The following is a 26,792-nucleotide window of genomic DNA, read 5'->3' as shown; positions in this document are numbered from 1 at the left end:
GAGATATTATTTTAAATCTAATATAATATAGGACCACTGACACCCCTAGGTCACATTTGACTAAATCCAAAAATCCAAATGAATGTCATATTTTGTATATTGGCCTGTTGTTCTTAATGATTGTATCAATGTCACTGTAACTATGAGAAAATGACTGTCAGCGAAATATAAACTCCATAAGCACAAATTGGAACCGAGCCCCGACGCTGGAATGCGTTCGACAATTGGAACTGTATAAGGTAAATCATGCAGTCCTTGCATAACCCTTCCTCCCTGTTGCCAACGGAGGCTGTATCTAGGGGCCCTGATTGGCTGAGGAAAAGGACCATTAAGAGCGAAGGGGAGGGACAAAAGCAAGTAATGTTGCTGCCATCCCCTGGGATAATGTCATATCCGTGCTGCAGACTGGGCCGGCTGTGTTGGATTTGACAACGCAAACGCTTGTCAGCCAATTGAAGCAAGGGATAGTGTTCTTACAGTGAAAAGTATAGTCTTCTGTCATGTTAGTGTGTTCGTCACCCCTGGACCACATGGCATCTCAAGTTCGCAATGCTGAGGACAAAAAGTTGTGAGCGAACATGCTGGACTAAACTTCAGTGGAGAGGAAGCTGGACTTGAGACCATTTTGATTGACTTCTGCTGAGTCACTCTTTCTGCTGAAATTGACTCTTGTATAGAATGGTTCTGTATGCTGAGCTCACAGTGAAAAAGAACCTTCTAGAATAGAACAAAGAGGGGAAAAACATACCAACAGGGTTCTACAGTGACCCCTAGTGGTGTCCCAGACCACTACATCGGTTTGGCCTTAAAGATAGCTCATCTGTACCCATTGTAGTGGGTAGAAGCTAGGTGGGTGGCACAGGTGCTGTTAGCATTCCCGAGGAGGATTCTTTCATGACCTGTTCCAACTAACATCCCCATCCCTCCTTCCCCATTCCTCAGGTTAAAATGGAAGTTGCTGTGGCAGAAGAGAAGAAGAAGATATTCCGAGCCAGGAAAACCATGAAGATAAGCGACCGCCAGCAACTGGAGTCTCTCCACAGCACATTGTCGTCCCCCGTCCCACCCCTGTCCAATTCCAGCTCTCCCCCTCCCCGTAGCCCACTGACGAACGGTACGCACCCAGAGGATGCACAGAAGGGGGCAGACGGAGAGCAAAACGACGTAGCGGTGACGTCTCGTTCCACAACCCCAGTCTCCCCTACCTCCCTGACCTCTCCATCCCCTCCCCTTGCTCTGTCCCTATCGTTGTCTCCCTCCCCACCAACCTCCCAAAGCCCCAAAGCCAAGGAAGATGCCACTCCCTCCCCGTCATCGCCATTCCACAACCTAAACGACGTGCTGAAAAAGATGGAGGAAGAGGGAAAGAAAAACGAGTGTTCCACGTCGCCTTCCAATAAGGACAAGGAAGGAAAGGATACAGAGATGGAGGTGGCAAAGACGGACGAGAAAGAAGAGAAAGCACCTGAGATAGAGAAAGAGGTTTGTATGAGAACGAGTGAGAGGAGCTGAAATATGGATAAATGGGAAACATTGGAAGTTAAGTAAAATGGGGGTTATAGTTGGAAAGTGTTGAAGTTGGCATTGTTAGGGGTCCAAGCACCGCAAGTAGGATTTTTTTTCTCTCCATGTGTTTAAGTTTGGCGGCTAAAATACAAACTTACCTGGATGTTCTCTTCTCCAGGAGGCCTGCACTACAACTGTAAAGAGCCATGAGGACCAAGCCCCTATGGATCAGTATCCTCTGGACTCTTCGTTCTCTCCCGTCTCGCTCGCCACGTCTGACGAAGAGTCTGGGAAGGAAAAGAGGACAGAGCAGAAAGAAGACACCGTGGCCATGGAAACAGATACGGACAAGGACCATACAGAGACCAAGGCCTCTGAGACCTCCACTTCCACGGAAGAGAGACCTTCCTCCCCCAAAGCCGCTACCATGGCCTCCCCTAAAGCCGCTACCATGACCTCCCCTGTACGCACCCCCTCCCCCTCTGCTGCCCCTGAGCCGGATCAGGATATCAAAGAAGAGGTGGTGAAGAAGAAAGACGATAGTCAGAAAGAGAAGGAAGGAGTAACGAAGGAGGAAAAGATGGAGGTAGTTTCTGTGAAAAAGGAGGTGAAAAAGGAGAAACAGAATGCTGCCGGGTGTTCTACCTCATCTCTTGCCTTCTCCACCTCTACATCCACAAGTGACAAAGGTATGAAATGATAGAATCGGCAAGACCTGAAAAATCATCCAGGGCTGACTGATAGTAGGAGGCACTACTATGCCAGCTATGTTTCATTTTCAAACTTCTTGGGATTTATAACAAAATATATAATCTGGGAATAATTGCATTTTACAAATAAAACAACACAGGAAAAAAATCTAAAATTAATAACATACACACAAGCATACTACACAGGAAATTATATCACATGACCATTAACCAAAATAATCTGATTAATCTAAACCAGAACACTTTGTCTCAACAGGGGTGAAGGTGAAGGAGGAAAAGAGCTCCTCTTCTGGACAGAAGCGTCCCCTGTTGGAAGGTGACGAGAAAGATGGAGGGAAGGTTGAAAGAGACGGGAAGAGGCAGAAGGTGCAGGGCGTGGAGTTGGAAGCTCAGCTCGAGTTGAAAATCACTGCGAAAGGTGGCAGTCGCCTAAAACTTGAAAAGGTTGGTCTGGCAGGAATTGATGATACCTGTTCTCACATATTCGCATTTTACCTCCAGGTTTAAGACTTTACCCCCAGTCAGGTATAAAGTAACACTCAAACAATATTGCCCCAGACTATCTAGCCCTAAATTGCATCTTGAACTCATCCTACGTTTCTCTTCTTCTCAGGTTCTGCAGAAAATGGTTGAGGAGCGGTTGAGGGCGCTGCAGCTCACCGTCTTCGACCAAGGTTTACAAGAGCTAAAAGACCGGGTAGAAAAGATTGATTGTGCCACAAAACACCAGAGCACCCTTAACACACTACAGGTAAGCAAGCTACATGTTAAACTACTAGTAACGGGTATGTTACAAGTCGACTTGACAATAGTCACAACAGTCAGAAATTGTCGTCAATGGTTATAGTCGGCAATAGTCATAGTTTTCAATAGTCACAAAATTCAGCAATGCTAATGAAAATCCTTACAAATGGAAAGTCTCACAGGTTCTCACTGTTTCTTACCCTTTTTCAGGCCAAGATTGCTAGATTAGCGAAGAAATTCGGAGAAGCCAACCAGGCTTCGGAGAACAAAAGAAAACAGGAGGTAAGAAATCGTGTTAATTTATGGGACCCCGGTGTCTCAGATATATTTTTGTAAGTGATCTATTACTCATCGATATTAGTTAAAGCTGCATTATGTAACTTTTTTGGGTGACCCGACCAAATTCACATAGAATTGTGAGTTATAGAGATCTGACATTCTCATTGAAAACAAGTCTAAGAATGCTTCCCGTTCTAAATATTTGTTTTGCGTCTTTTGCTGAAAATACAATATTTTTGGTTATGTAAATTATATATCACAGGGGTTTAAATTGTACAATGATTCTCTACACTATACTTGCTTGTTTTGTCACATAAACTAAAATTAGGTGAACAATTAGAATTTTAGAAACCAGGAAATGGCGGAACGAATTCTGCATATTGCACCTTTAATATCAAATAGACAATTAAATACAAATTGCTGAGGGTGTTGGCTAAAGGTGTCACCATGGCGTGTGTTCGCAGGCGCTAACGTCCCCTGTTGCCAAGACTGCACCTGCTACAAACACCATTCCGACACAACGGTAAGAGTTTGGTCCTACTGCCAATGTACTACTTCCTCATTTAGAAAAGCTTTTAGTCGTTTGTATGCATTTCCTCCTGTGAATCACAGGTGAACAGTAATCAAAAACAGGGGATTGCATTGCCTCTAGTCTTTATGAAGATGTTGGATTCAACCATTATTTTAGTTTGTTTGTAGTCTTGTGTTAATCACCATTGGCAATCATGAATGGCAATTCCAAAACTTTCACATATTTTATAGTTTCCTTTTTTTCCATCTCTTGTGACAGCACATTCCCATTGCTTGTATTCTCCAGTATAAAAATGTATTCTGTATTTGTAATTCAAATCATGCAGAAGGAAAGCTGTGTGTTAGTCATTGCATGGGGCTATACTAGCTATCATTGTGCCTTTGTATCAACGTGACAATACCGGCCTGAAGCCAATGAATGCCACACATGGAGTCAATCACAACGTGTGATTGAATGTGTGGTGACTCTGCACAGGATCGTTGTCAATAATACTGAGGCTGGATTAAATTCTCGGGGAGATTGGATTAAAAAGCAACAACATCCGCTAAAAACCATAATAACGGGAAACAAAGATAATACCTTTCAAGGGTATTCTCTGATGTACAAGACTGACTACTCTTTTGATCGCTTAGTGCCTACCCGTCAGGCATTTTCAAACCAAAATCCCCACATGAAATCAATCATCATTTTGTTTTGGATTAAACAAACAGCGGTTCGGTTTTTTCGGTCTTTTCTTTTGCACACCACCATGGTTCCAGGTCCTGAGTCTTGTGACGTTATACAATGCGCCAAAGCTTGAGAAAACAAGCTTTTAAAAGCTGTGCAGACAGTGTTCACAGCACCCGATCCAACTGCACCTCTCCTCTCAACAGCGTGCTCCGAATGCATCCAAAGCTGGAGCTGCAGTCTGAAGAGGGGGCATGGCGGAGAGGGGAGCTGGCGACCTCTATTGGTTGGATTAAGAAGGAAGTGAAGGAGGAGGAAGAATCCGAAGAAGAGTATGAAGAGATATCTGAGGAAGAGGAATTTGAGAATCCTTCATTCAACCTAAGACACCAGCCTGCTAGAAGAGATGGGTCACAGCAGCAGTCACCACAGCAACCGAGTGGAGGAACTAGGGTTCGTTCAGACATAATGCTGCGTCCCATCTCCACAGACAAAGAGAGACAGCTTTACCTGCGTTCTAAGAATGCTGCAAGGAAGGCCAGATCCGATCGTTACGCAGTATTCCTGTTCCGGAACCTGGTCTCGTACGAGAACTACGTAAAGTGGGTCACCACGGTGAACTACGTCGGAACGTTGGGCAAAGACGCGCTGCCTGTTAACCTGCGCGAAACCATGAAGAAATATTTGGAACAAAGGTTCAACAAACTGTATGCCAGAGACTGGAAAAAGATAAGGGACTCCATCAATGAGATCCTGAGAGTGAAGAGACTACAGTTCTTCTTTGAATCAGACTTTAATTTGACTTAAACATGTTTGATTGGGAAGGTGCCAATTTCCACAGTAGTCGTGTTGCACTTTTATGTTTTGTATGGAATTATGGAAACGACCTTGTCTTGAGATAGTTGCAATCGTCACTTTTATTTTTATTTTACCAACGTTAACAATAATATATTTGCATTCTTGCCCCATGAAACATTTTATTTGTTCATAATATTCCCAGTTCCTAATAAACTGTACTAAATAAAGGTCTGGATTACTATATAAAAAACATGTTATATCATTACAACACAAATGTATACCAAAATGTTTTATTTAATGTACAGTACCAAAAATGTTAACCTGCAAACACTTCATGATTTTCATGACAGAATACCACAAACAACTCAAGAATGATACCTATACACTAAACAAGTGCTAAAGGAATCAACACTTTTTACCCCCTTTTTTTGTGATCAAGATTTTTTTTTAAATGTGTAGATTTTTTGGGGTTGAATTCGTAAAATTCAATGCAAAGAAGAACAAACAACAAAATACACAAAACAAACACTCAGTAAACACAATGTTAAAAACACAGGGGGGAAACGTAAGAAGACCGAGCCAGAAGACAGAATAATAGTAAACTGGCAAAGTAAAGTGTGGCAAAGAGGTCGCCAAATTACAGGAAGACTTTTTCTCTGGTCTGTCTCAATATGATCTCTGACCTATTTTTAAACAAGCCAACTGAATGCAAATCACATCTCTTTCAATTACCTTTACATTTTTTTTTTATTAAACTCAATGCAAACACACATCTTTTCCAACAGGCCAGTAGCAGCTGTCGTAAAGCAGCCCATGACCAGCCCAGTCTCTACCAACCTTACAGGTAAGATCTCCCTTCTTCTTCACCTTCTCCCTTACCTGTCAATAGGATGTTTCACTTATCATGGGGATTGAACGACCCTGAGATCAAGTTACAAGATAAAGAACGACACCAACTGACCATCAGCTGTCAGGAATAAACTCACCATTCCTTTCCTCTCTCCTGTTGTCTTTCCAGTTTCTCCGGTGAAGCAGGCAAAACCTGTCCCCACTACCACTACGGCCACTGCCATGGTAACACAGGGCTCCATCCTGCAGCTGATCCCCACCTCCTCTAGCTCCGCCTCCCTGTGCACCGTCACCTCCCAGAGCGGCCCCACCGGCACCCTGCTCCTCAAGACCACCTCTGGCTCCAACGTGGTGGGCCAGAATGGCCAGCCGCTCCTCATCCAGCTGCCTCTCTCTGCCATGGCCAACGGCGGGGCCGGAACCCTGGTCAACATCCCTGTGTCCTCCTTCGCTGCAGTCAACTCGCTCAACAAGGCCAAGACCACTACTCCCACCACTACCTATATCCTCAAGGCCGGCCCCACCACCTCCACCATGGCCGGCCCCACCACCTCCACCATGGCCTTGCAGCCCATCTCCTCCACCACCCAGCTCTCCCCAGCCATGTCCCCAGCCCAGATGACTCTGTCTCGGGCTGTGTACCAGGGGGGCACTGGGGGGATCAGTACGCCCAGTGCTGGGATGTCAGTGACCACAGCCAGGGTGCCTGTTCAGGTGTCCTCTGGTCCAGCCGCTACGGGCTCGGCAGCTCCAGGACCTCCTTCGGGGACGGCTATGACGTCAAAGACAGGTGGGTTTTCTAGCAACAGGCCTGATAACAATATCCTATACTGTATGTGGACAAGATTAATAGTTGCATTTATATGTACAGTTGAAGTCGGAAGTTTACATACACTTTAGCCAAATACATTTAAACTCAGTTTTTCACAATTCCTGACATTTAATCCTCATAAAAATTCCCTGTCTTACGTCAGTTTGGATCACCACTTTATTTTATGAATGTGAAATGTCAGAATAATAGTAGGGAGAATGATTTATTTCAGCTCTTATTTCTTTCATCACATTCCCAGTGGGTCAGAAGTTTAGTATTTGGTAGCATTGCCTTTAAATGGTTTAAATTGTCAAATGTTTCGGGTAGCCTTCCACAAGCTTCACACAATAAGTTGGGTGAATTTGGGCCCATTCCTCCTGACAGAGCTGGTGTAACTGAGTCAGGTTTGTAGGCCTCCTTGCTCACACACGCTTTTTCAGTTCTGCCCACAAATCTTCTTTAGGATTAAGCTCAGGGCTTTGTGATGGCCACTCCAATACCTTGACTTTGTTGTCCTTAAGCCAATTTTCCACAACTTTGGAAGTATGCTTGGGATCAATGTCCATTTGGAAGACTCATTTGCGACCAAGATTAACTTCCTGACTGATGTCTTGATGTTCCTTCAATATATCAAAATCATTTTTCTCCCTCATGATGCCATCTATTTTGTGAAGTGCAGCAGTCCCTCCTGCAGCAAAGCACCCCTACAACACGATGTTGCCACCCCGTGCTTCATGGTTGGGATGATGTTCTTCGGCTTGCAAGCCTCCCCTTTTTTCCTCCAAACATAACGATGGTCATTATGGCCAAACAGTTCTATTTCTCCAAAAAGTACAATCTTTGTCCCCATGTGCAGTTGCAAACCGTTGTCTGGCTTTTTTAATGGCGGTTTTGGAGCAGTGGCTTCTTCTTTGCTGAGCGGCCTTTCAGGTTATGTCGATATAGGACTTTTGTACCCGTTTCCTCCAGCATCTTTACAAGGTCCTTTGCTGTTGTTCTGGGATTGATTTGCACTTTTCCCACCAAAGTATGTTCATCTCTAGGAGATAGAACGCGTCTCCTTCCTGAGCGGTGTGATGGCTGCGTGGTCCCATGGTGTTTATACGTGCGTACTATTGTTTGTACAGATGAACATGGTACCGTCAGGCGTTTGGAAATTGCTCCCAAGAATGAACCAGACCTGTGGAGGTCTACTATTTATTTTTCCTGAAGGTCTTGGCTGATTTCTTTTGATTTTCCCATGATGTCAAGCGAAGAGACACTGAGTTTGAAGGTAGGCCTTGAAATACATCCACAGGTACACCTCCAATTGACTCAAATGATGTCAATTAGCCTATCAGAAGCTTCTATCAGCTCCTATCAGAAGCTTTTCTAAGCTGTTTAACCTCTTGCGACGAGCAATCCCGTATCCGGGATCGTAATTATAGCCTCAAGCTCATTACCATAACGCAACGTTAACTATTCATGAAAATCGCAAATGAAATGAAATAAATATATTTGCTCTCAAGCTTAGCCTTTTGTTAACTTCTTGAAACTCCCCATCCCGGATCCGGGATCGTGACTAAAGCCTCAGGCTCATTAGCATAACGCAACGTTAACGATTTCTGAAAATCGCAAATAAAATTAAAATAATGCGTTTGCTCTCAAGCTTAGCCTTTTCTTAACAACACTGTCATCTCAGATTTTCAAAATATGCTTTTGAACCATAGAAATTGACTAATTTGTGTAAGAGTATGCAAAGCTAGCATAGCATTTTGTGTAGCATGTAGCACGCAACATTTTCACAAAAACCAGATAACCAAATAAATAAAATCATTTACCTTTGAAGAGCTTCTGATGTTTTCAATGAGGAGAGTCTCAGTCACATACCAAATGCGCAGTGTTTCCTGAAAGCGTCTGTGTGTAGGAGAAATCGTTCCGTTTTCTACATTGCGTCTGGCTACCGAAACGAACCGAAAATGCAGTCACCTACAACGTGAAACTTTTTCCGGATTAACTACATAATATCGACCGAAACATGGCAAACGTTGTTTGGAATCAATCCTCAAGGTGTTTTTTCACATATCTCTTAATTGACATGCAGTCCGTGGAAGCTTGCTTTCCTCTCTGTGTCCCATGGAAAAATACTGGCAGGTGACTTTTGCGCACCAATTTCGGCGCAGGACACCGGGCGGACACGTGGTAAATGTGGTCTGTTATGGTCAATCTTCCAATGATCTGCCCACAAATACGTCACAATGCTGCAGACACCTTGGGGAAACGACAGAAAGGGCTGACTAATTCCTCTTGCGTTCACAGCCATATAAGGAGATCTTGAAAAACAGAGCCTCAAAAATCCTTGTCATTTCCTGGATGCCATCTCATCTTGGTTTTGCCTGAAGCTCACGTTTTAGGGCACGCACAGAGAAGATCTTTGTATTTCTGGACACGTCAGAGTGTTTTCTTTCGAACGGTAGCAATTATATGCATAGTCGAGCATCTTTTTGTGACAAAATATCTTGTTTAAAACGGGAACGTTTTTCATCCAAAAATGAAATTGCGCCCCCAGAGCATCAACAGGTTAACAACACTGTCATCTCAGATTTTCAAAATATGCTTTTCAACCATAGCTACACAAGCATTTGTGTAAGAGTATTGATAGCTAGCATAGCATTAAGCCTAGCATTCAGCAGGCAACATTTTCACAAACAAAAGCATTCAAAAAAAATAATTTACCTTTGAAGAACTTCAGATGTTTTCAATGAGGAGACTCTCAGTTAGATAGCATATGTTCAGTTTTTCCAAAAATATTATTTGTGTAGGACAAATCGCTCCGTTTTGTTCATCAAGTTTGGATAGGGAAAAAAAACGAAAATTCATGTCATTACAATGCAAACTTTTTCCCAAATTAACTCCATAATATCGACAGAAACATGGCAAACGTTGTTTAGAATCAATCCTCAAGCTGTTTTTCACATATCTATCGATGATAAGTCATTCGTGGCAGTTGACTTTCTCCTCTGAAGAAATTGGAAACGCGCAGGCAGCTGGAGATTACGCAATAATTTCGACGGAGGACACCGAGCGGACACCTGGTAAAAGTAGTCTCTTATGGTCAATCTTCCAATGATATGCCTACAAATACGTCACAATAATTTAGACACCTTGGGGAAACGACAGAAAGTGCAGGCTCATTCCTGGCGCATTCACAGCCATATAAGGAGACATTGGAACACAGCGCATTCAAAATCTGGGCCATTTCCTGTATGACATTTCATCTTGGTTTCGCCTGTAGCATTAGTTCTCGGGCACTCACAGATAATATCTTTGCAATTTTGGAAACGTCAGAGTGTTTTCTTTCCAAAGCTGTCAATTACATGCATAGTCGAGCATCTTTTCATGACAAAATATCTTGTTTAAAACGGGAACGTTTTTTTATCCAAAAATTAAGAGCGCCCCCTATCTCGAAGAAGTTAAAGGCACAGTCAAGTTAGTGTGATTATAGTGAATTATAAGTGAAATGATCTGTAAACAATTGTTGGAAAAAATGACTTGTGTCATGCACAAAGTAGATTTCCTAACCGACATGCCAACCTGCTGTTTGTTAACAAGAAATTTGTGGAATGGTTGAAACTAGATTTAATGACTCCAACCTAAGTGTATGTAAACTTCCAACTTTCAAAGTGCTCAAAGCACATCCACTCAGGATGTGTAGCACCCAAAGCAGCAAAATCCAAAAACCTGTTGTAAAAGAGAATATTATCTAACTGTTTTCTTTCCTATGTCTGTTCCATCCCTTTCAGATAACCAAGCAACAAGCTCTACTCCAACCAAAACGGGGTCTCGACCCAAAGGCTCCTTCATAGACCTCACTGAGGAGGAGGAGGAGGATGATGATGTGCTAGGTGAGAATGAACCTCAAAACCATCTCCAAATTCCTCCCTTTCAACTCCAGAGAGGTCTACTAAATTATTGAGTTATGTCCTCTAAAATAGTGAATATTGTTGCTAATGATGTGAACAATTCTGGATAAATAAATATGAATTGAATTCCCTCTTCTGTCCTCTTCTTAATTCCTTCTCTTTAATTCTACAGTGACTGGTGTGAGAAAGGCCATTATGACTGCGGTATCGTCCTCTTCAGTTACCCAGCGATCTACTGGACCTCCTCCGCTGATCAGCACTCCTAGTGGTGAGACATACACGTTACATAGTCATTGATATTGACACTATACACAGGCAGTTAGGAAAGCTAAGGCTAGCTTTTTCAAACAGAAATTTTGCATCCTGTAGCACAAACTCAAAAAGGTTCTGGGACACTGTAAAGTCCATGAAGAATAAGAGCACCTCCTCCCAACTGCCCACAGCACTGAGGCTAGGAAACACTGTCACCACTAATAAATCCACTATAATTGAGAATTTCAATAAGCATTTTTCTACGGCTGGCCATGCTTTCCACCTGGCTACCCCGGGCAACTGCCCGGCACCCCCCACAGCAACTCGCCCAAGCCTCCCCATTTTTTTCTTCACCCAAATCCAGATAGCTGATGATCTGAAAGAGCTGCACAATCTGGACCCCTACAAATCAGCCGGGCTAGACAATCTGGAACCTCTCTTTCTAAAATGATCAGCCAAAATCTTTGCAACCCCTATTACTAGCTTGTTCAACCTCTCTTTCGTATCGTCTGAGATTCCCAAAGATTGGAAAGCTGCCGCGATCATCCCCCTCTTCAAAGGGGGAGACACTCTAGACCCAAACTGCTACAGACCTATATCTATCCTACTCTGCCTTTCTAAAGTCTTCGAAAGCCAAGTTAACAAACAGATTACCAACCATTTCGAATCCCACTGTACCTTCTCCGCTATGCAATCTGGTTTCAGAGCTGGTCATGGGTGCACCTCAGCCATGCTCAAGGTCCTAAACGATATCATAACCGCCATCGATATGAGACATTACTATGCAGCCATATTCATCGACCTGGCCAAGGCTTTCGACTCTGTCAATCACCACATTCTTATCGGCAGACGAAACAGCCTTGGTTTCTCAAATGACTGCTTCGCCTGGTTTACCAACTACTTCGCAGACAGAGTTCAGTGTGTCTAATTGGAGGGCCTGTTGTCTGGACCTCTGGTGGTCTCTATGGGGGTGCCACAGGGTTCAATTCTTGGGCCGACTCTCTTCTCTGTATACATCAATGATGTCTCTCTTGCTGCTGGGGATTCTCTGATCCACCTCTACGCAGACGACAACATTTTATATACTTCTGGCCCTTCGAGTGACTCCCCATCCCGCATGAGGGAGCGTAATCGACTGACACTAATTAGCATAACGCAACGGTCATAAATATTCCTAGAAAATATTCCTATTCATGAAAATTACAAGTGAAATATATTGAGACACAGCTTAGCCTTTTGTTAATCACCCTGTCATCTCAGATTTTCAAAATATGCTTTACAGCCAAAGCATTTGTGTAAGTTTATCGATAGCCTAGCATAGCATTTTGTCCAGCTAGCAGCAGGTAACTTGGTCACGGGAATCAGAAAAGCAATCAAATTAAATCGTTGACCTTTGATGAGCTTCGGATGTTTTCACTCACGAGACTCCCAGTTAGATAGCCAAGGTTCCTTTTTTCCCAAAATATTATTTTTGTAGGCGAAATAGCTCCGTTTTGTTTTTCACGTTTGGCTGAGAAATCGCCCGGAAATTGCATTCACGAAAACGCCAAAAAATATTCCAAATTAGCTCCATAATATTGACAGAAACATGGCAAACGTTGTTTATAATCAATCCTCAAGGTGTTTTTCAAATATCTATTCGATAATATATCCACCGGGACAATACGTTTTTCAGTAGGACCGATTGGAATAATGGCTACCTCTGTATTTTACGCGAGAATCACTCTGGGAGTATCAGGTGACTACTTGCGCAATGTAGCCGCTTACAGGTATTCTTCAACATAAATGCATAAAACTACGTCACAATGCTGTAGACATCTTGGGGAATACGGAGAAAAAGTAATCTGGTTGATAGCCCATTCACTGCTCAATAGGGACGCATTGGAACGCAGCGCTTTCAAAACATGAGGCACTTCCGGATTGGATTTTTCTCATGCTTTCGCCTGCAACATCAGTTCTGTTATACTCACAGACAATAGAGAGTGTTTTCTAGCCTAAGCTGTCAATTATATGCATATTCTAGCATCTTGTCCTGACAAAATATCCCGTTTACTTCGGGAACATTATTTTTCCAAAAATGAAAATACTGCCCCCTAGTCACAAAAGGTTAACTTCTTGACGCTACCCATCCCTTTAGCGGGATAATTGTCATCAACAACCGCTGAATTGCATAGCGCCACATTCAAATAATATTACTAAAAATATTTATATTCCCATAATCACAAGTGCAATATAGCAAAACACAGTTTAGCCTTTTGTTAATCCACCTGTCGTGTCAGATTTTGAAAATATGCTTTACAGCAAAAGCAATCCAAGCGTTTTTAAGTTTATAGATCACTCGACAAAACAGTATGTACACCTAACATCAAGAAGGAAGCCTGTACAGAATAAACATATTCCAAAACATGCATCCTGTTTGCAATTAAAACGGCAAAAAATGTGGCAAAGAAATTAACTTTATGTCCTGAATACAAAGTGTTATTTTTGGGGCAAATCTAACACAACATATCACTGAGTACCACGTTTCATATACTGAACAAAAATATAAATGCAACATGCAACAATTTCTAAGATTTTATGTTGTTACAGTTCATATGAGGAAATCAGTCAATTGAAATAAATTAATTCGGCCTTAATCTATGGATTTCACATGCTGGAAATACAGATAATCATCTGTTGGTCACAGATACCTTAAAACAATGGGCCTCACAGTATCTTCACAGTATTACTGTGCATTCAAATTGCCATCAATAAAATGTAATTGTGTTCGTTGTCCGTAGTTTATGCCTGCCCATACCATATCCCCACTGCCACCATGGTGCACTCTGTTCACAAAGTTGACATGAGCAAACAGCTTGCCCACACAACGCCATAAACATGGTCTGCGGTTGTGAGGCCGGTAGGACATACTGCAAAATCTCTAAAACAATGATGAGAGAAATTAACATTAAATTCTCTGGCAACAGCTCTGGTGGATATTCCTGCAGGCAGCATGCCAATTGCACGCTCCCTCAACTTGAGACATCTGTGACATTGTATATTGTGACAAAACTGCACATTGCATGTATGGGACATTTCTGGGATCTTTTATTTCAGCTCATGAAACATGGGACTAACACTTTACAAGTTGCGTTTTTATGTGTTTTTTCAGTATATGATTATGATGGTCATAATGCTCCTTGACAGGGTCATAAGCAAGCATAGTGGTGGGGCTGGCTGCATCATGTTATGAGATTGCTTGTCATTGGCAGGGACCAGGGAATTTTTTATGGTAAAAAGAAACAAAAATGTTTTTAATCCTAGAGGATAACCTGGTCCAGTCCGCTTTCCAACAGACACTGGGAGACCATCACCTTTCAGCAGGACAATAACCTAAAACAATACACTGGAGTTGCTTACCAAGACAATGTTGAATGTTCCTGCGTGGTCTAGTTTCAGTTTTGACTTAAATCGGCTTGAATATCTATGGCAAGACTTGAAAATGGCTGTCTAGCAATGATCAACAACCAACTTGACAGAGCTTGAAGAATTGTAATAATAAAATAATGTGCAAAGCTCTTAGACTTACCATAAATAGTCACTGCTGTAATCTCTGCCAAAGGTGATTCTAACATATATTGATTCAGGGGGTTGAATACTCTAATCAAGATGGGGTTTTTTAAAATATTTTTTTATATATACAAATATTAGAATTTTACTTCTACTTTCACATTTAGTATTTTGTGTAGATTGTTGACAAAAAAAATGACAAATCAATTTTAATCCCACTTTGTTAACAGCAAAATGTGGAAAAAGTCAAGGGGTCATACTTTCTGAAGGCCTGTAAAGTCTAAGATCTTTGATTGGCTGAGGCAGAATTTGTGACCGGAAATAATCAACGCCAGCTGGACTTGTTAGCATATGGCTAAGTGTGCCAGGATATCTAATTGGAATAGCTAACATGTAGCGTTCTATCACGTGCAAGTACGTAGACCATTTTAATTTGCAAATGCGGAGTTGGACAAAAAGTTTACGTTTAAACATTTTCTAATGTTCACATATGGACCCCAAATCACCCTGATATTACCTTAACACTCATTAGATTCTAATCTTAATTGCTGGATGTTTTATGATTGTGGTCAGTCAGTTGACACAATTTAATAGAATTCCAAGGATATCTATTAGCCTAGCCATGCCATGCCTGTTATTTAATGTGTTATAAGTCAGCTCTGTCTATTTGCTCTGTAAAAGTGGTTTTGAGTAAATGTTTGCATATTGTTTTTTTACTGAAAGAATCTTGTGATCCATGCAGATTTGAGGAGGGGATGCTTATTCTGTTATCTAATTTGACATTGTCCTCTCTTTACAGGCACAACATCAAGAGCATCTCCTCAACAGTCAGTTGGCGGTCCTCATCTGACAGTTCACTACCGCCCCCCTCTGGTGAGTTTGTTACCGCTGAATCTATTTCTCATATTCATATTTTTCTTTGATTCATTTGAGTTCCTAACACAACACAATGAAATACAAATAGGCAGCTCCTTGGCCACCTATATAAAGTAATGACCTTTAAAGATTTATCCTTACTTTTCATATTTAATATAGCTTTTGTAAAATAACATTCAAATATATTTTCTGTGTTGTACTGAAGGACGTGTTTTTGTTACAAAGGTTACTGGAGGGTGAAATCATCAAATATTTCAGAGAGATTTACTGACCTCATCACATTGATAGAGAGTCTTCAATGGGTCTTCTTTGTGATATCACACACTGTCACATGATTACCATCATGTGATATGCTTTAAAATGGCTTTTTACCTTTGTTATACTGAATGACATTGATGAAGCGCAAAAGTCCGGACAAAAGTTGTTCAAGTTTTAAAATATTTTTCCGATACAGTATGTCTCCCATTACTCTTATCTTTTTGCACACACTAACACACACAAAAAAAGATGGCACCGACAGAGATGGTCGCCTTGCTTCAAGTCCTTAGGAAACTGCAGAATTTCTTTTTTAATGTATTCTTTCTAACATTGTTAGCCCAGAAAATCTCAAGTGTTCTTACATACAGCCGGGAAGAACTATTGGAGATAAGAGCGACGTCAACTTACCAACATTACGACCAGGAATATTTATTTCCCGAAGCGAATCCTTTGTTCCCTGGACATTGGATATAATCCCAGAGGCCGACCCAAAACATCGTCGTCACTGCAGAGAGGCAGACGGAGCGGCCTCCTGGTTAGACTTAGAATGGCGAGCACACCACTCGCCGCTTCCGAGCATATTAGTCGCCAATGTCCAGTCTCTAGACAACAAGGTGGACAAAATTAGGGCATGAGTTGCCTTCCAGAGAGACATCAGAGATTTTAACATTCTCTGTTTCACGGAAACATGGCTCTCTCGGCATATGTTGTCAGAGTTGGTACAACCACCAGGTTTCTTCATGCATCACGCCGACAGAAACAAACATCTCTCTGGTAAGAAGAAGGGCGGGGATGTATGCCTCATGATTAACGACGCATGGTGTAACAATAACAACATACAGGAACTCGAGTCCTTTTGTTCACCTGACCTAGAATTCCATACAATCAAATGCCGACTGCATTATCTCCCAAGAGAATTCTCTTCGATTATAGTCACAGCCATGTATATCCCACCCCCACTTCAACGGCCCTGAAATAACTGCACTGGACTCTACGTAAACTGGAAACCATATATCCTGAGGATGCATTTATTGTAGCTGGGGATTTTAACAAAGCTAATTTGAGAACAAGGCTATCTAAATTCTACCAGCACATTGACTGTAGTACCCGCTCGAGCAAAACACTGGACCACTGCTACGCTAACTTCCATGATGCATACAAGTTCCTCCCCCGCCCTCCCTTCGGCAAATCCAACCATGACACCATCTTGCTCATACCGTCCAATAGGCAGAACCTCAAATAGGGTGACGAGAACCATTCAACGCTGGTCTGACCAATCGGAATCTACACTTCAAGAGTGGGCTGGAAAATGTTCCGGGAAGTCTTAGACAATAACATATATTTATACACCCAACTCGGTGAGCAAATTTATTAGGAAGTGCATTGGAGATGTTGTACCCACTGTGACTATTACAACCTAGCCCAACCAGAAACCGTGGATAGATGGCAGGAATCGCGCAAAACTCAAAGCGCGAACCACCGCATTCAACCATGGAAAGAGGTTAGGGAATATGGCCAAATATAAACCGTGTAGTTTTTCCCTCCACAAGTCAATTAACCTCTTGAAGCTAGGGGGCACTATTTCTATGTTTGGAAAAATAACGTTCCCAATGTAAACAGCCTATTTCTCAGGACCAGATGCTAGAATATGTATATAATTAGGATAAAAAAACACTCTAAAGTTTCTAAAACTGCCAAAATATTGTCTCTGCGTATAACAGAACTGGTATTGCAGGCAAAACCCAGAGAAAAATCAAACCAGGAAGTGGCTTCTAGTTTGAAAACTCCATGTTCCATAGCCTCCCATTGCTCCATTTAAAGGGATATCAACCAGATTCCCTTTCCTATCGCTTCCTCAAGGTGGCAACAGTCTTCAGACATAGTTTCAGGCTTTTATTTAGAAAAATGAGCCAGAAAGATAACATCGCGTCAAGTGGTCACATGAGTTTTGCTGGCGCAACAGAGTTTGGATCGGTTTTGTTTTTCCGTCTCCTACTGTGAAAGACATTTGCGGTTGATATATTACCGATTATATATTTTAAAAACAACCTGAGGATTGATTATAAAAAAACGTTTGACATGTTTCTGTGGACATTACGGATATTATTTGGAATTTGTCTGCGTTGTCGTGAACGCTCTTTCCTGTGAATTTCTGAACACAATGCGCCAAACAAATGGAGGTATTTTGGATATAAAATAATCTTTATGGAACAAAAGGAACATTTGTTGTGTAACTTGGAGTCTGGTGAGTGAAAACATCCGAAGATCATCAAAGGTAAACGATTAATTTGATTGCTTTTCTGATTTTCGTGACCAAGCTACCTGATGCTAAGTGTACTTAATGTTTTGTCATGCGATAGATAAACTTACACAAACGCTTGGATTGCTTTCGCTGTAAAGCATAATTTCAAAATCTGATAAGACAGGTGGGTTAATAAAAGGATAAGCTGTGATTTCATGAATATGAATATTTTTAGTAATATTATTTGACTGAGGCGCTATGCTATTCAGCGGTTGCTGATGACAATTACCCCACTTAAGGGATGGGTAGCTTCAAGAAGTTAAACAAGCGAAATGTCGGTGTAGGGACAAAATGGAGTCGCAGTTCAGCGGCCCAGACACGATGTATGTAGCAGGGGTCTACAGGCAATTACAGAATACAAAAAGAAAACCAGCCACGACACGGACACCGACGTCTTGCTTCCAGACAAGCTAAACACCTTTGCCCGCTTTGAGGATAATACAGTGCCACCAACTCAGCCCGCTACCAAGGACTGCGGGCCCCCCACCTCTCCTTCTCCGTGGCCGACGTAAGACATTTAAATGTGTTAACCCTCGCAAGGCTGCAGGCCCAGATTCATATTCCATCCCTTTACATTTGTGTTTATAAGGTAGTGTGAATTTGTTATATTACTGCACTGTCGGAACTAGAAGCACAAGCATTTTGCTACACTCGCATTAACATCTGCTAATCATGTGTATGTGACCAGATTTGATTTGAATTATGCTATATGGGTGTTCATTTATATTTTTACGATTAATTTCTACATTTTAAAAATACTTTTGTCATTAGAATTTTAACCCGGACAGTTACACTGAAGGACATTTTGACACTTTAAAGCTCAATAACTCCCTTAATTTAATAGTTTGCAACACAAATATTTCTGTGTCAAATGAAGGGTAAGAGTTGAGTGATTTAATATTATATTTATACATATTTATCTTCTGTAAAATGAATGGCCTTCGGACACCAAATGTACACATCTCGTCTTTGGCCCATATATGTTTATGTATGAAATCCGTCCTTCAGTATCACGCTTTTGTCCTTTAGCACAACAAAAGTTTCATGTTATAACAAATGTCACCCGTGATGCTGAATAACAGTAGCTTTGTTATCCCATGTTTTCACTAGTTTACAAAATGTAATCATGCAATTCATATTTACTTGTATGAATACTGAATATTATAATTGTAAACTATTTTAAGGTATTTCAAGGAACATTATCTTTATACTGTAGATGCCATTGTCTAATAAGGAGAGGGCTGCACGGCACAGACAAAAGATTAACACAGATCCAGTTGTTAGGGAGGACAGACTAGCCAGAAGAAAAGCAAGGTATTGTTTTCATGGCTTCATACTACTGTCAGCAACAGAATAGGATATAATAGGATATAAAGCTAGGTGGATAACACTTAACATTAAGTTGCGCTATTACACTGTAGTTAATGTTTTATTGCACTGCAGTTAAGGTATAACTGATGAATTATATTAGTTAATATAATATTACACACACAAATATGGATTAAAAATGGATTATGAATTATATTAGTTAAATGCTGCTTCACATTTGGGGCACTTTATGAAAAATTGAGACTGTACAAGTTTGAATTGAAGTAGTTTGATGGGCATTTTATCTATCTATTTTGTGTAGGTATCTTGAAATTGCATTTGTGTACCTGCATTGAATAGAAATTTACCAGTTGCAGTGTAATAATGCATAATACTTAACTATCATGTAATAATGCAACTTAATGCAATGTAAAGTGTTTTCCACAGGCTCAAATTACAGTAGAGTGATTATTATTAACATTAGCAGTGAAGTAGTAACAAAACATGTTTGGGAGAGGGAGTTGATTTAACTTTTAAACTTTGATTAAGTGTTATCATTGTATAGCTTACTATTAATAGACTACTAATAACATTTCATGGATGCAAATCCTATTCTGTGCCCGTGTCATAACTATTGCATTTTCATTTTTTAGCTATCAGAGAAGAAAAAAGGTTGTCAAACCTGATCATCCACCGATCAATACAATGACACAATCTAATGCTGAAAAAAAGAGGGGAAAATGGAGATTAAATCAGAGGAGGTGGCGTGAAAAAAACAGAACAAATTATTGTGGTGAGGAATTTAACTCCAGTGTCCACTGAAGGAAACTATTTTGAGCAGCCCTCTGAAATACTTGTACAAGTACAACATGAACCTGCACCTCCAGAGCTGGAGCAACCATCTGAGTCCTTGACTCCAGAACTAGAGCAATCCATTGAGCCTCAATCTCAAACACTGGAGCAACCACTTGCTTCCTCTACTCCATAAAAAGTGAAAAGGGTATCAAAGCGTTGCAAGCGGCTGCAAAAAGAAAAACGAGAACTAAAGAAGAAAATTCTCCAACTGGAAATGCAACTAAAACAATCGCAACAAAAAAGTGACAAATTACGAAAGGACATGCAAAGGTCAAATAAATTTAAACGCAATCTAACTGAAAAATACAGGCCACGAGGGGAAAAGAAAATGTATTCCGCGAGGAAAACACTGGTCATTGCATTTCTTAGTAGAGATGAAAATAGTGGCCTTGACACGGTCATGCTAAAGAAGATTCAGAGGCGCATACTCATGAAATCTCTAAAATAACGCCATGCAGAGTACAATTCAGAGGTGGATGGGACACTCGCTGTCATACAGACAGTTTTTACGACTGTGGCCATTTTACATTACAGAGCCGAAGGCACATGACCTCAACACCTGTGCGTGTCTCGATCACGAGAATGTAAAACTTCTAGTTGACAGGTTGAGCCAAAGCGGGTTGCTGCAAACCTCAAGCGTTTCCGAGTTACTGTCTTCCATTGTCTGTGATCTCAAGAACAGGCAATGCATGTACCGTCTTTGTGCAAAGTTATGCTATGATGAAATAGAGCTGGTCCTACCTGAAGAGAATGTACTAATTTCCTGGCAACAGTGGTAAAGGGAGAAATCAAGCAATGGAGAAAAAAAGCAGATGGGCAAGTGGCTCGATCTGGTTAAAAACTTAAACGAGTAACTGGATGCACTTGAGATGCACCAGTTTAACTGGTTGCACCAAGTTGAGCAGTGCCAAAACTTTAAAGACACACTTAAAGAACACAAGGTTGTAATCCACATGGACTTTTCTGAAAATTATGCATGTCAGCTGCATACAGAGGTTCAGGCTTTTCATTTTGGGGACGGCCGTAAGAAGGCAACTATACACAAGTGTTGTGTACACACCACAGGAATGCCAATCCTATGCCTCCATTTCAGAGTCCCTCCGGCATGACGAGCGTGCCATGTGGACTCATCTGAAGCCTGTCTTGGATGATAGGAAGGGGAAAAAACATCCCCAACCACACTACATGCATGAGTGATGGCCCCATCACGCAATATAGAAATAAAAATAATTTCTACTTCTTGAGCACGGTGTCATTTGTCATGGGTTTCAAAGAGGTAATTTTTTTGAGAAGTCCCACGAAAAAGGTGCTCTTGATGGGGTCGGTGGTTCAATTAAACGTTGTGCAGATGAGTTTGTCAAAAAGGGCGGTGACCTCCAGAGCCCAAAGGAGCTCTACACCATACTGAGAAAACGCAGTCAAGCGTAAAGTACTTCTGGATTTAGGATGAGATTAACCGATTCTGATGAAGCAGTTCCAAATTAGTTGCCAGCTGTCAAATAAACCTTAAAAATCCACCAGATCATTGCAAAGGAACCTGGAAAGATCCACCATCGAGAGGTGTCCTGCTTCTGCTCCTGAGCAGGTAACCCCTGTGAGTGCAATGCTCCAACAGAGGTGGACTTTCAGAACCAAAATGCAGAAGCAGAAGACAACCTGTCCCCAATGGTGAAACCACCAGAGGACTTAAAAGTTCATAATAGTCAATTACGATTACCAGCCATTTGTTGGCCAAGTTTTGAAGGTTGTAGGAGAGGAGATGGAAATCAGTTGCATGCAACAAGCAGCTGAAAAAAATAATTCATTTGCGTGGCCCCAAGTTCAGGACATCACATACTACTTCAAGTCGGATGTCCAAGCAGTAATCTCCCAACCAGAGCCGTGTACTACAACACGAAGGAATTCAAAACTCTGCAACTGACTGGGAAATGTTTACAGAGCTTCATTAGTCCAAATTCAAAACTCTGCAACTCTGACTGCGAAAAGTTTACCAAATTCCAAGTTACACACCAGTTAGGCTACAGAATACTACATAGGCCTACACAAGAAAACGACATACACAATTAATCTAAAAAGAAATCGATGTTTTAAAGATGTTATTGAATGATGAGTTCAATTTGAGAACGCTGATGAGTTCCATTTGATGTTCAAACAATGGATTTGGTTAATATTCTGATGTTCAGCATACAGAAATGTTTTGTTTTGATGTTGGTGTAATAATTGTTTATGCATTTTCTTACAAATGCCTGATGTAATGTCATGACATTACTTTGAGAACGATATCTACTGTTTCTCTCTGTTTTTTAATGAATGCTTTGTTTGAAATGTTAAATGCTGATTTAATCCTATGTGAATTAAATTGTACCTCGTGTCAGTTAAACTATGCTGTATAGTAAAACCCATGTTCTTTGTGTGTGTGGCGTATGAGTCATTTTTCTCTCTCTGTCTCTCTCTCTCTGTGTCTCTCTCTCTGTGTCTCTCTCTCTCTGTGTCTCTCTCTCTGTGTCTCTGTCTCTCTCTGTCTCTCTCTGTCTCTCTCTCTCTGTCTCTCTCTCTCTCTCGGTCTCTCTCTCGGTCTCTCGGTCTCTCTCTCTCTCGGTCTCTCTCTCTCTCTCGGTCTCTCTCTCTCTCGGTCTCTCTCTCTCTCTCTCTCTCGGTCTCTCTCTCTCTCTCGGTCTCTCTCTCTCTCTCTCTCTCGGTCTCTCTCTCTCTCTCTCTCGGTCTCTCTCTCTCTCTCTCTCTCTCGGTCTCTCTCTCTCTCTCGGTCTCTCTCTCTCTCTCGGTCTCTCTCTCTCTCTCTCTCTCTCGGTCTCTCTCTCTCTCTCTCGGTCTCTCTCTCTCTCTCTCTCGGTCTCTCTCTCTCTCTCTCGGTCGGTCTCTCTCTCTCTCTCGGTCTCTCTCTCTCGGTCTCTCTCTCTGTCTCTCTCTCTCTGTCTCTCTCTCTCTCTCGGTCTCTCTCTCTCTCTCGGTCTCTCTCTCTCTCTCTGTCTCTCTCTCTCTCTCGGTCTCTCTCTCGGTCTCTCGGTCTCTCTCTCGGTCTCTCTCGGTCTCTCTCTCTCGGTCTCTCTCGGTCTCTCTCTCTCGGTCTCTCTCTCTCTCTCTCTCTCTCTCGGTCTCTCTCTCTCTCTCTCTCTCGGTCTCTCTCTCTCTCGGTCTCTCTCTCTCTCTCTCTCTCGGTCTCTCTCTCTCTCTCGGTCTCTCTCGGTCTCTCTCTCTCTCGGTCTCTCTCTCTCTCTCTCTCTCTCTCTCTCTCTCTCTCTCTGTCTCTCTCGGTCTCTCTCTCTCTCTCTCTCTGTCTCTCTCGGTCTCTCTCTCTCTCTCTCTCTGTCTCTCTCGGTCTCTCTCTCTCTCTCGGTCTCTCTCTCTCTCTCGGTCTCTCTCTCTGTGTCTCTGTCTCTCTCTCTCTGTCTCTCTCTCGGTCTCTCTCTCTCTCTCTCTCTCGGTCTCTCGCTCTCTCTCTCTCTCTCTCTCTCGCTCTCTCTCTCGCTCTCTCTCTCTCGGTCTCTCGCTCTCTCTCTTTAAATTCAGCTAGCCTGCACATTTTAAACATCTTATCCTGTTTCTTGTTGTTGCTTAAGGATCACATTTAATCAATATTTGAGAGCCATAGTGATATGTGTCATTCGGGGTAACAAAATAATGTCATACAGTATAACACCAGTATTTATTAAAATACAATAACTTGCTTTTGTTGACTCAGAGACAAAAACAAATCTCAAAGGATGAAGTGAAATATATTGTCATAGATTTTAGCATTTTTTTCAGTGTAAGGCAGGAAGTTTTGTAGAAAAAAAACTTCAACAGTTGTACCCGTGACACATCAAATATGTGGTATTCAAAAAAATAAGTGTCATTTTTTTCTGGGTAGTTATATTTCTGCCAGTCTAAGCATGGATATATAACCTTGTGGAAAATTGATGTGAAAAATGTATCACTAGCCACTTTAAACAATGCCACTTAATATAATGTGTACATACCCTACATTACTCATCTCATATGTATACACTGTACTCTGTACCATCTACTGCATCTTGCCATCTTTATGTAATACATGTGTCACTAGCCACTTTTAACAAAGCCACTTTTATATGTTTACATACCCTACATTACTCATCTCATGTGTATATACTGTACTCTATACCATCTACTGCATCTTGCCTATGTTGTTCTGTACCATCACTCATTCATTTATCTTTATGTACATATTCTTCATCCCTTTTACACTTGTGTGTGTATAAGGTAGTTGTTGCGAAATTGTTAGGTTAGATTACTCGTTGGTTTTTACTGCATTGTTGGAACTACAGTTAATGCTACACTCGCATTAACATCTGTTAACCATGTGTATGTGACAAATAAAATTTGATTTGAACTAGAAGCACAAGCATTTCGCTACACTCGCATTAACATCTGCTAACCATGTGTATGTGACATAAAATTTGATTTGTAATTTTGAGGGGAAAAAACAGTGTTGTACTGAATTACATTTTACTAGGGTACATTCATATGAATCACAATAAAAATGAATTATTGGCTTTTTTCTTGAATATAACTAATATAAGGGCATAGGTGACACTCCAATGAACATTAAAAAAAAATAATTTTAGGCAATTGTAATTGCTGTTTTATTTTTTTCCTACTTTGAAAACCTTAAGTCTTTTACCTATATATTTTTATTTTTCGAAAGCTATACATTTGTGATATGTTTTCCTGCATATTTCTCGCCCTAATTAATTTCCATCTCCTCTTGTTTCCCTCCCAGGACTCCCCATCCAAAGCACGCATGGGAAACAATACCACTCCAACCAAGCCCCCCCCTGTCACCCTGCCCCCGTTACCCTTGGCTCCCTTGCCTCCTGGCCGGCTACCCATGGAGGCCAACCAGACCACGCCCCCCCAGCAGCCCCAGCTGAAGTTGGCCAGGGTGCAAAACCAGAATGGCATCGTCCTGTCCTGGTGCGTGGCAGAGACTGACCTGACCTGTGCAGGGGTGGAAAGCTACCACCTGTACGCGTACCACCAGGACAACGCTGGGTCGGCCGGGAATGGCCCTGGAGCGGGGCAGCACTGGAAGAAGATTGGGGAGGTGAAGGCACTGCCACTGCCCATGGCCTGTACCCTCACCCAATTCGTTTCTGGATCTACGTATTACTTTGCTGTCCGGGCCCGGGATGTGTACGGGCGCTTCGGGACTTTCTGTGAGCCGCAGTGCACTGACGTCATCAGCGCGACGACTCCTAGCTGAGCCAACCAGGAATGGAAAAGGCATTTCATGTGACAGGAAGTTGATAGCATTCCACCTGCTTATTTTTTAAGGTAATCTGGAGGACCCTGACTGAGATTGCTTTAGTGTTAACACTTGTGAACGTACACAAACACACACTATGAGAAAACATCTAAATGTACACTGTTGGACTCCAGACTACTCTGATTGGAGAAAGGATATGGCAACGGTTATCGTTGTGCCTATCATTGTATATTCTTTGTGAGTTAAGCTATTGTACATAAGTGATTTGTTCCCCATGGCAGGTCAGATATTTATATGTTGACTTCTGTTACCCTTGTCCAGATGTTTTTATTATAATTTTTTTTTTTTTTGGCTTTATAAAAAATAAGTAAAAGAAAATACATTTTAACGTTCACAGAAATTGCACAGGAATGCAACAACGGTGTTAGAACTTAAATGATGTTAGAACGATGATAGTAATTTTGTATGTATTGTCTGGTAACCAGACTTAATAGGAATGACAAATTCAATAAAACGTTTTATTGGAAAGTTTACAAGTGTTGAGATTCATTTTGTTAGCCTGTGTTTACACAGCTGTCCCCATTACACAGCTGTACCCCAATCTTGTTGTCTGTTTTACATGTGACCCATATCATATTTGCTCGTCCTCACTGATGTAGCATCTGAAATAGCCTGCAGACGCAATGCTAATTTACTGCCACAGTTCCTTTACATTTTTGGGTGATTGTCTTGTCGGCATTTAAATTGTATATGAATTGAAAATCACATACAAATGTGGTAAGAATCGGAACAGATTCCATGTTTTTGCTGATGTTTACACAATTGGGAAAAGGTCAGATATGAATCGGATATGCCAATACATAAGATTTTTTGGTGCTGTGTAAACCAGGCAGATTTCATGGTTGTATTTGCACAGGCAGCCCAATTGTGTCAATTACAGTGGGGCAAAAAAATATTTAGTCAGCCACCAATTGTGCAAGTTCTCCCACTTAAAAGGATGGATTATGGATGGATTTTTATGGATTTATTTGCAAATTATGTTGGAAAATAAGTATTTGGTCAATGAAAGTTTCTCAATACTTTGTTATATACCCTTTGTTGGCAATGACAGACGTCAAACGTTTTCTGTAAGTCTTCTCAGGGTTTTCACACACTGTTGCTGGTATTTTGGCCCATTCCTCCAATCAGATCTCATCTAGAGCAGTGATGTTTTGGGGCTGTTGCTGGGCAACACGGACTTTCAACTCCCTCCAAAGATTTTCTATGGGGTTGAGATCCGGGGACTGGCTAGGCCACTCCAGGACCTTGAAATGCTTCTTACGAAGCCACTCCTTCGTTGCCCGGGCAGTG

General features: G+C 41.6%; 1 protein-coding gene across 1 annotated transcript in view; it reads left to right on the top strand.

Annotated features, from left to right (window-relative positions):
- LOC135524723 (activating transcription factor 7-interacting protein 1-like) overlaps positions 1 to 25,978 on the top strand; it is a 42,382-nt gene extending 16,404 nt beyond the window's left edge. The window contains exons 3-14 of the mRNA XM_064952498.1: positions 943 to 1,482; positions 1,685 to 2,195; positions 2,473 to 2,660; positions 2,830 to 2,967; positions 3,171 to 3,242; positions 3,704 to 3,762; positions 6,021 to 6,079; positions 6,254 to 6,874; positions 10,678 to 10,779; positions 10,970 to 11,065; positions 15,398 to 15,471; positions 24,957 to 25,978. Coding sequence (XP_064808570.1) covers positions 943 to 1,482; positions 1,685 to 2,195; positions 2,473 to 2,660; positions 2,830 to 2,967; positions 3,171 to 3,242; positions 3,704 to 3,762; positions 6,021 to 6,079; positions 6,254 to 6,874; positions 10,678 to 10,779; positions 10,970 to 11,065; positions 15,398 to 15,471; positions 24,957 to 25,439 — 2,943 coding nt within the window. The 3' untranslated portion in view covers positions 25,440 to 25,978. The remainder of the gene's footprint in view (positions 1 to 942; positions 1,483 to 1,684; positions 2,196 to 2,472; positions 2,661 to 2,829; positions 2,968 to 3,170; positions 3,243 to 3,703; positions 3,763 to 6,020; positions 6,080 to 6,253; positions 6,875 to 10,677; positions 10,780 to 10,969; positions 11,066 to 15,397; positions 15,472 to 24,956) is intronic.
- The last annotated feature ends 814 nt before the right edge of the window (positions 25,979 to 26,792 follow it).

The sequence above is a fragment of the Oncorhynchus masou genome, chromosome 4 (assembly GCF_036934945.1).
Source record: "Oncorhynchus masou masou isolate Uvic2021 chromosome 4, UVic_Omas_1.1, whole genome shotgun sequence".
NCBI classification, from domain to species: Eukaryota; Metazoa; Chordata; class Actinopteri; order Salmoniformes; family Salmonidae; genus Oncorhynchus; species Oncorhynchus masou.
Note: the sequence above shows the minus strand (reverse complement) of the source record. Positions and strands in the feature narration are given on the sequence as shown.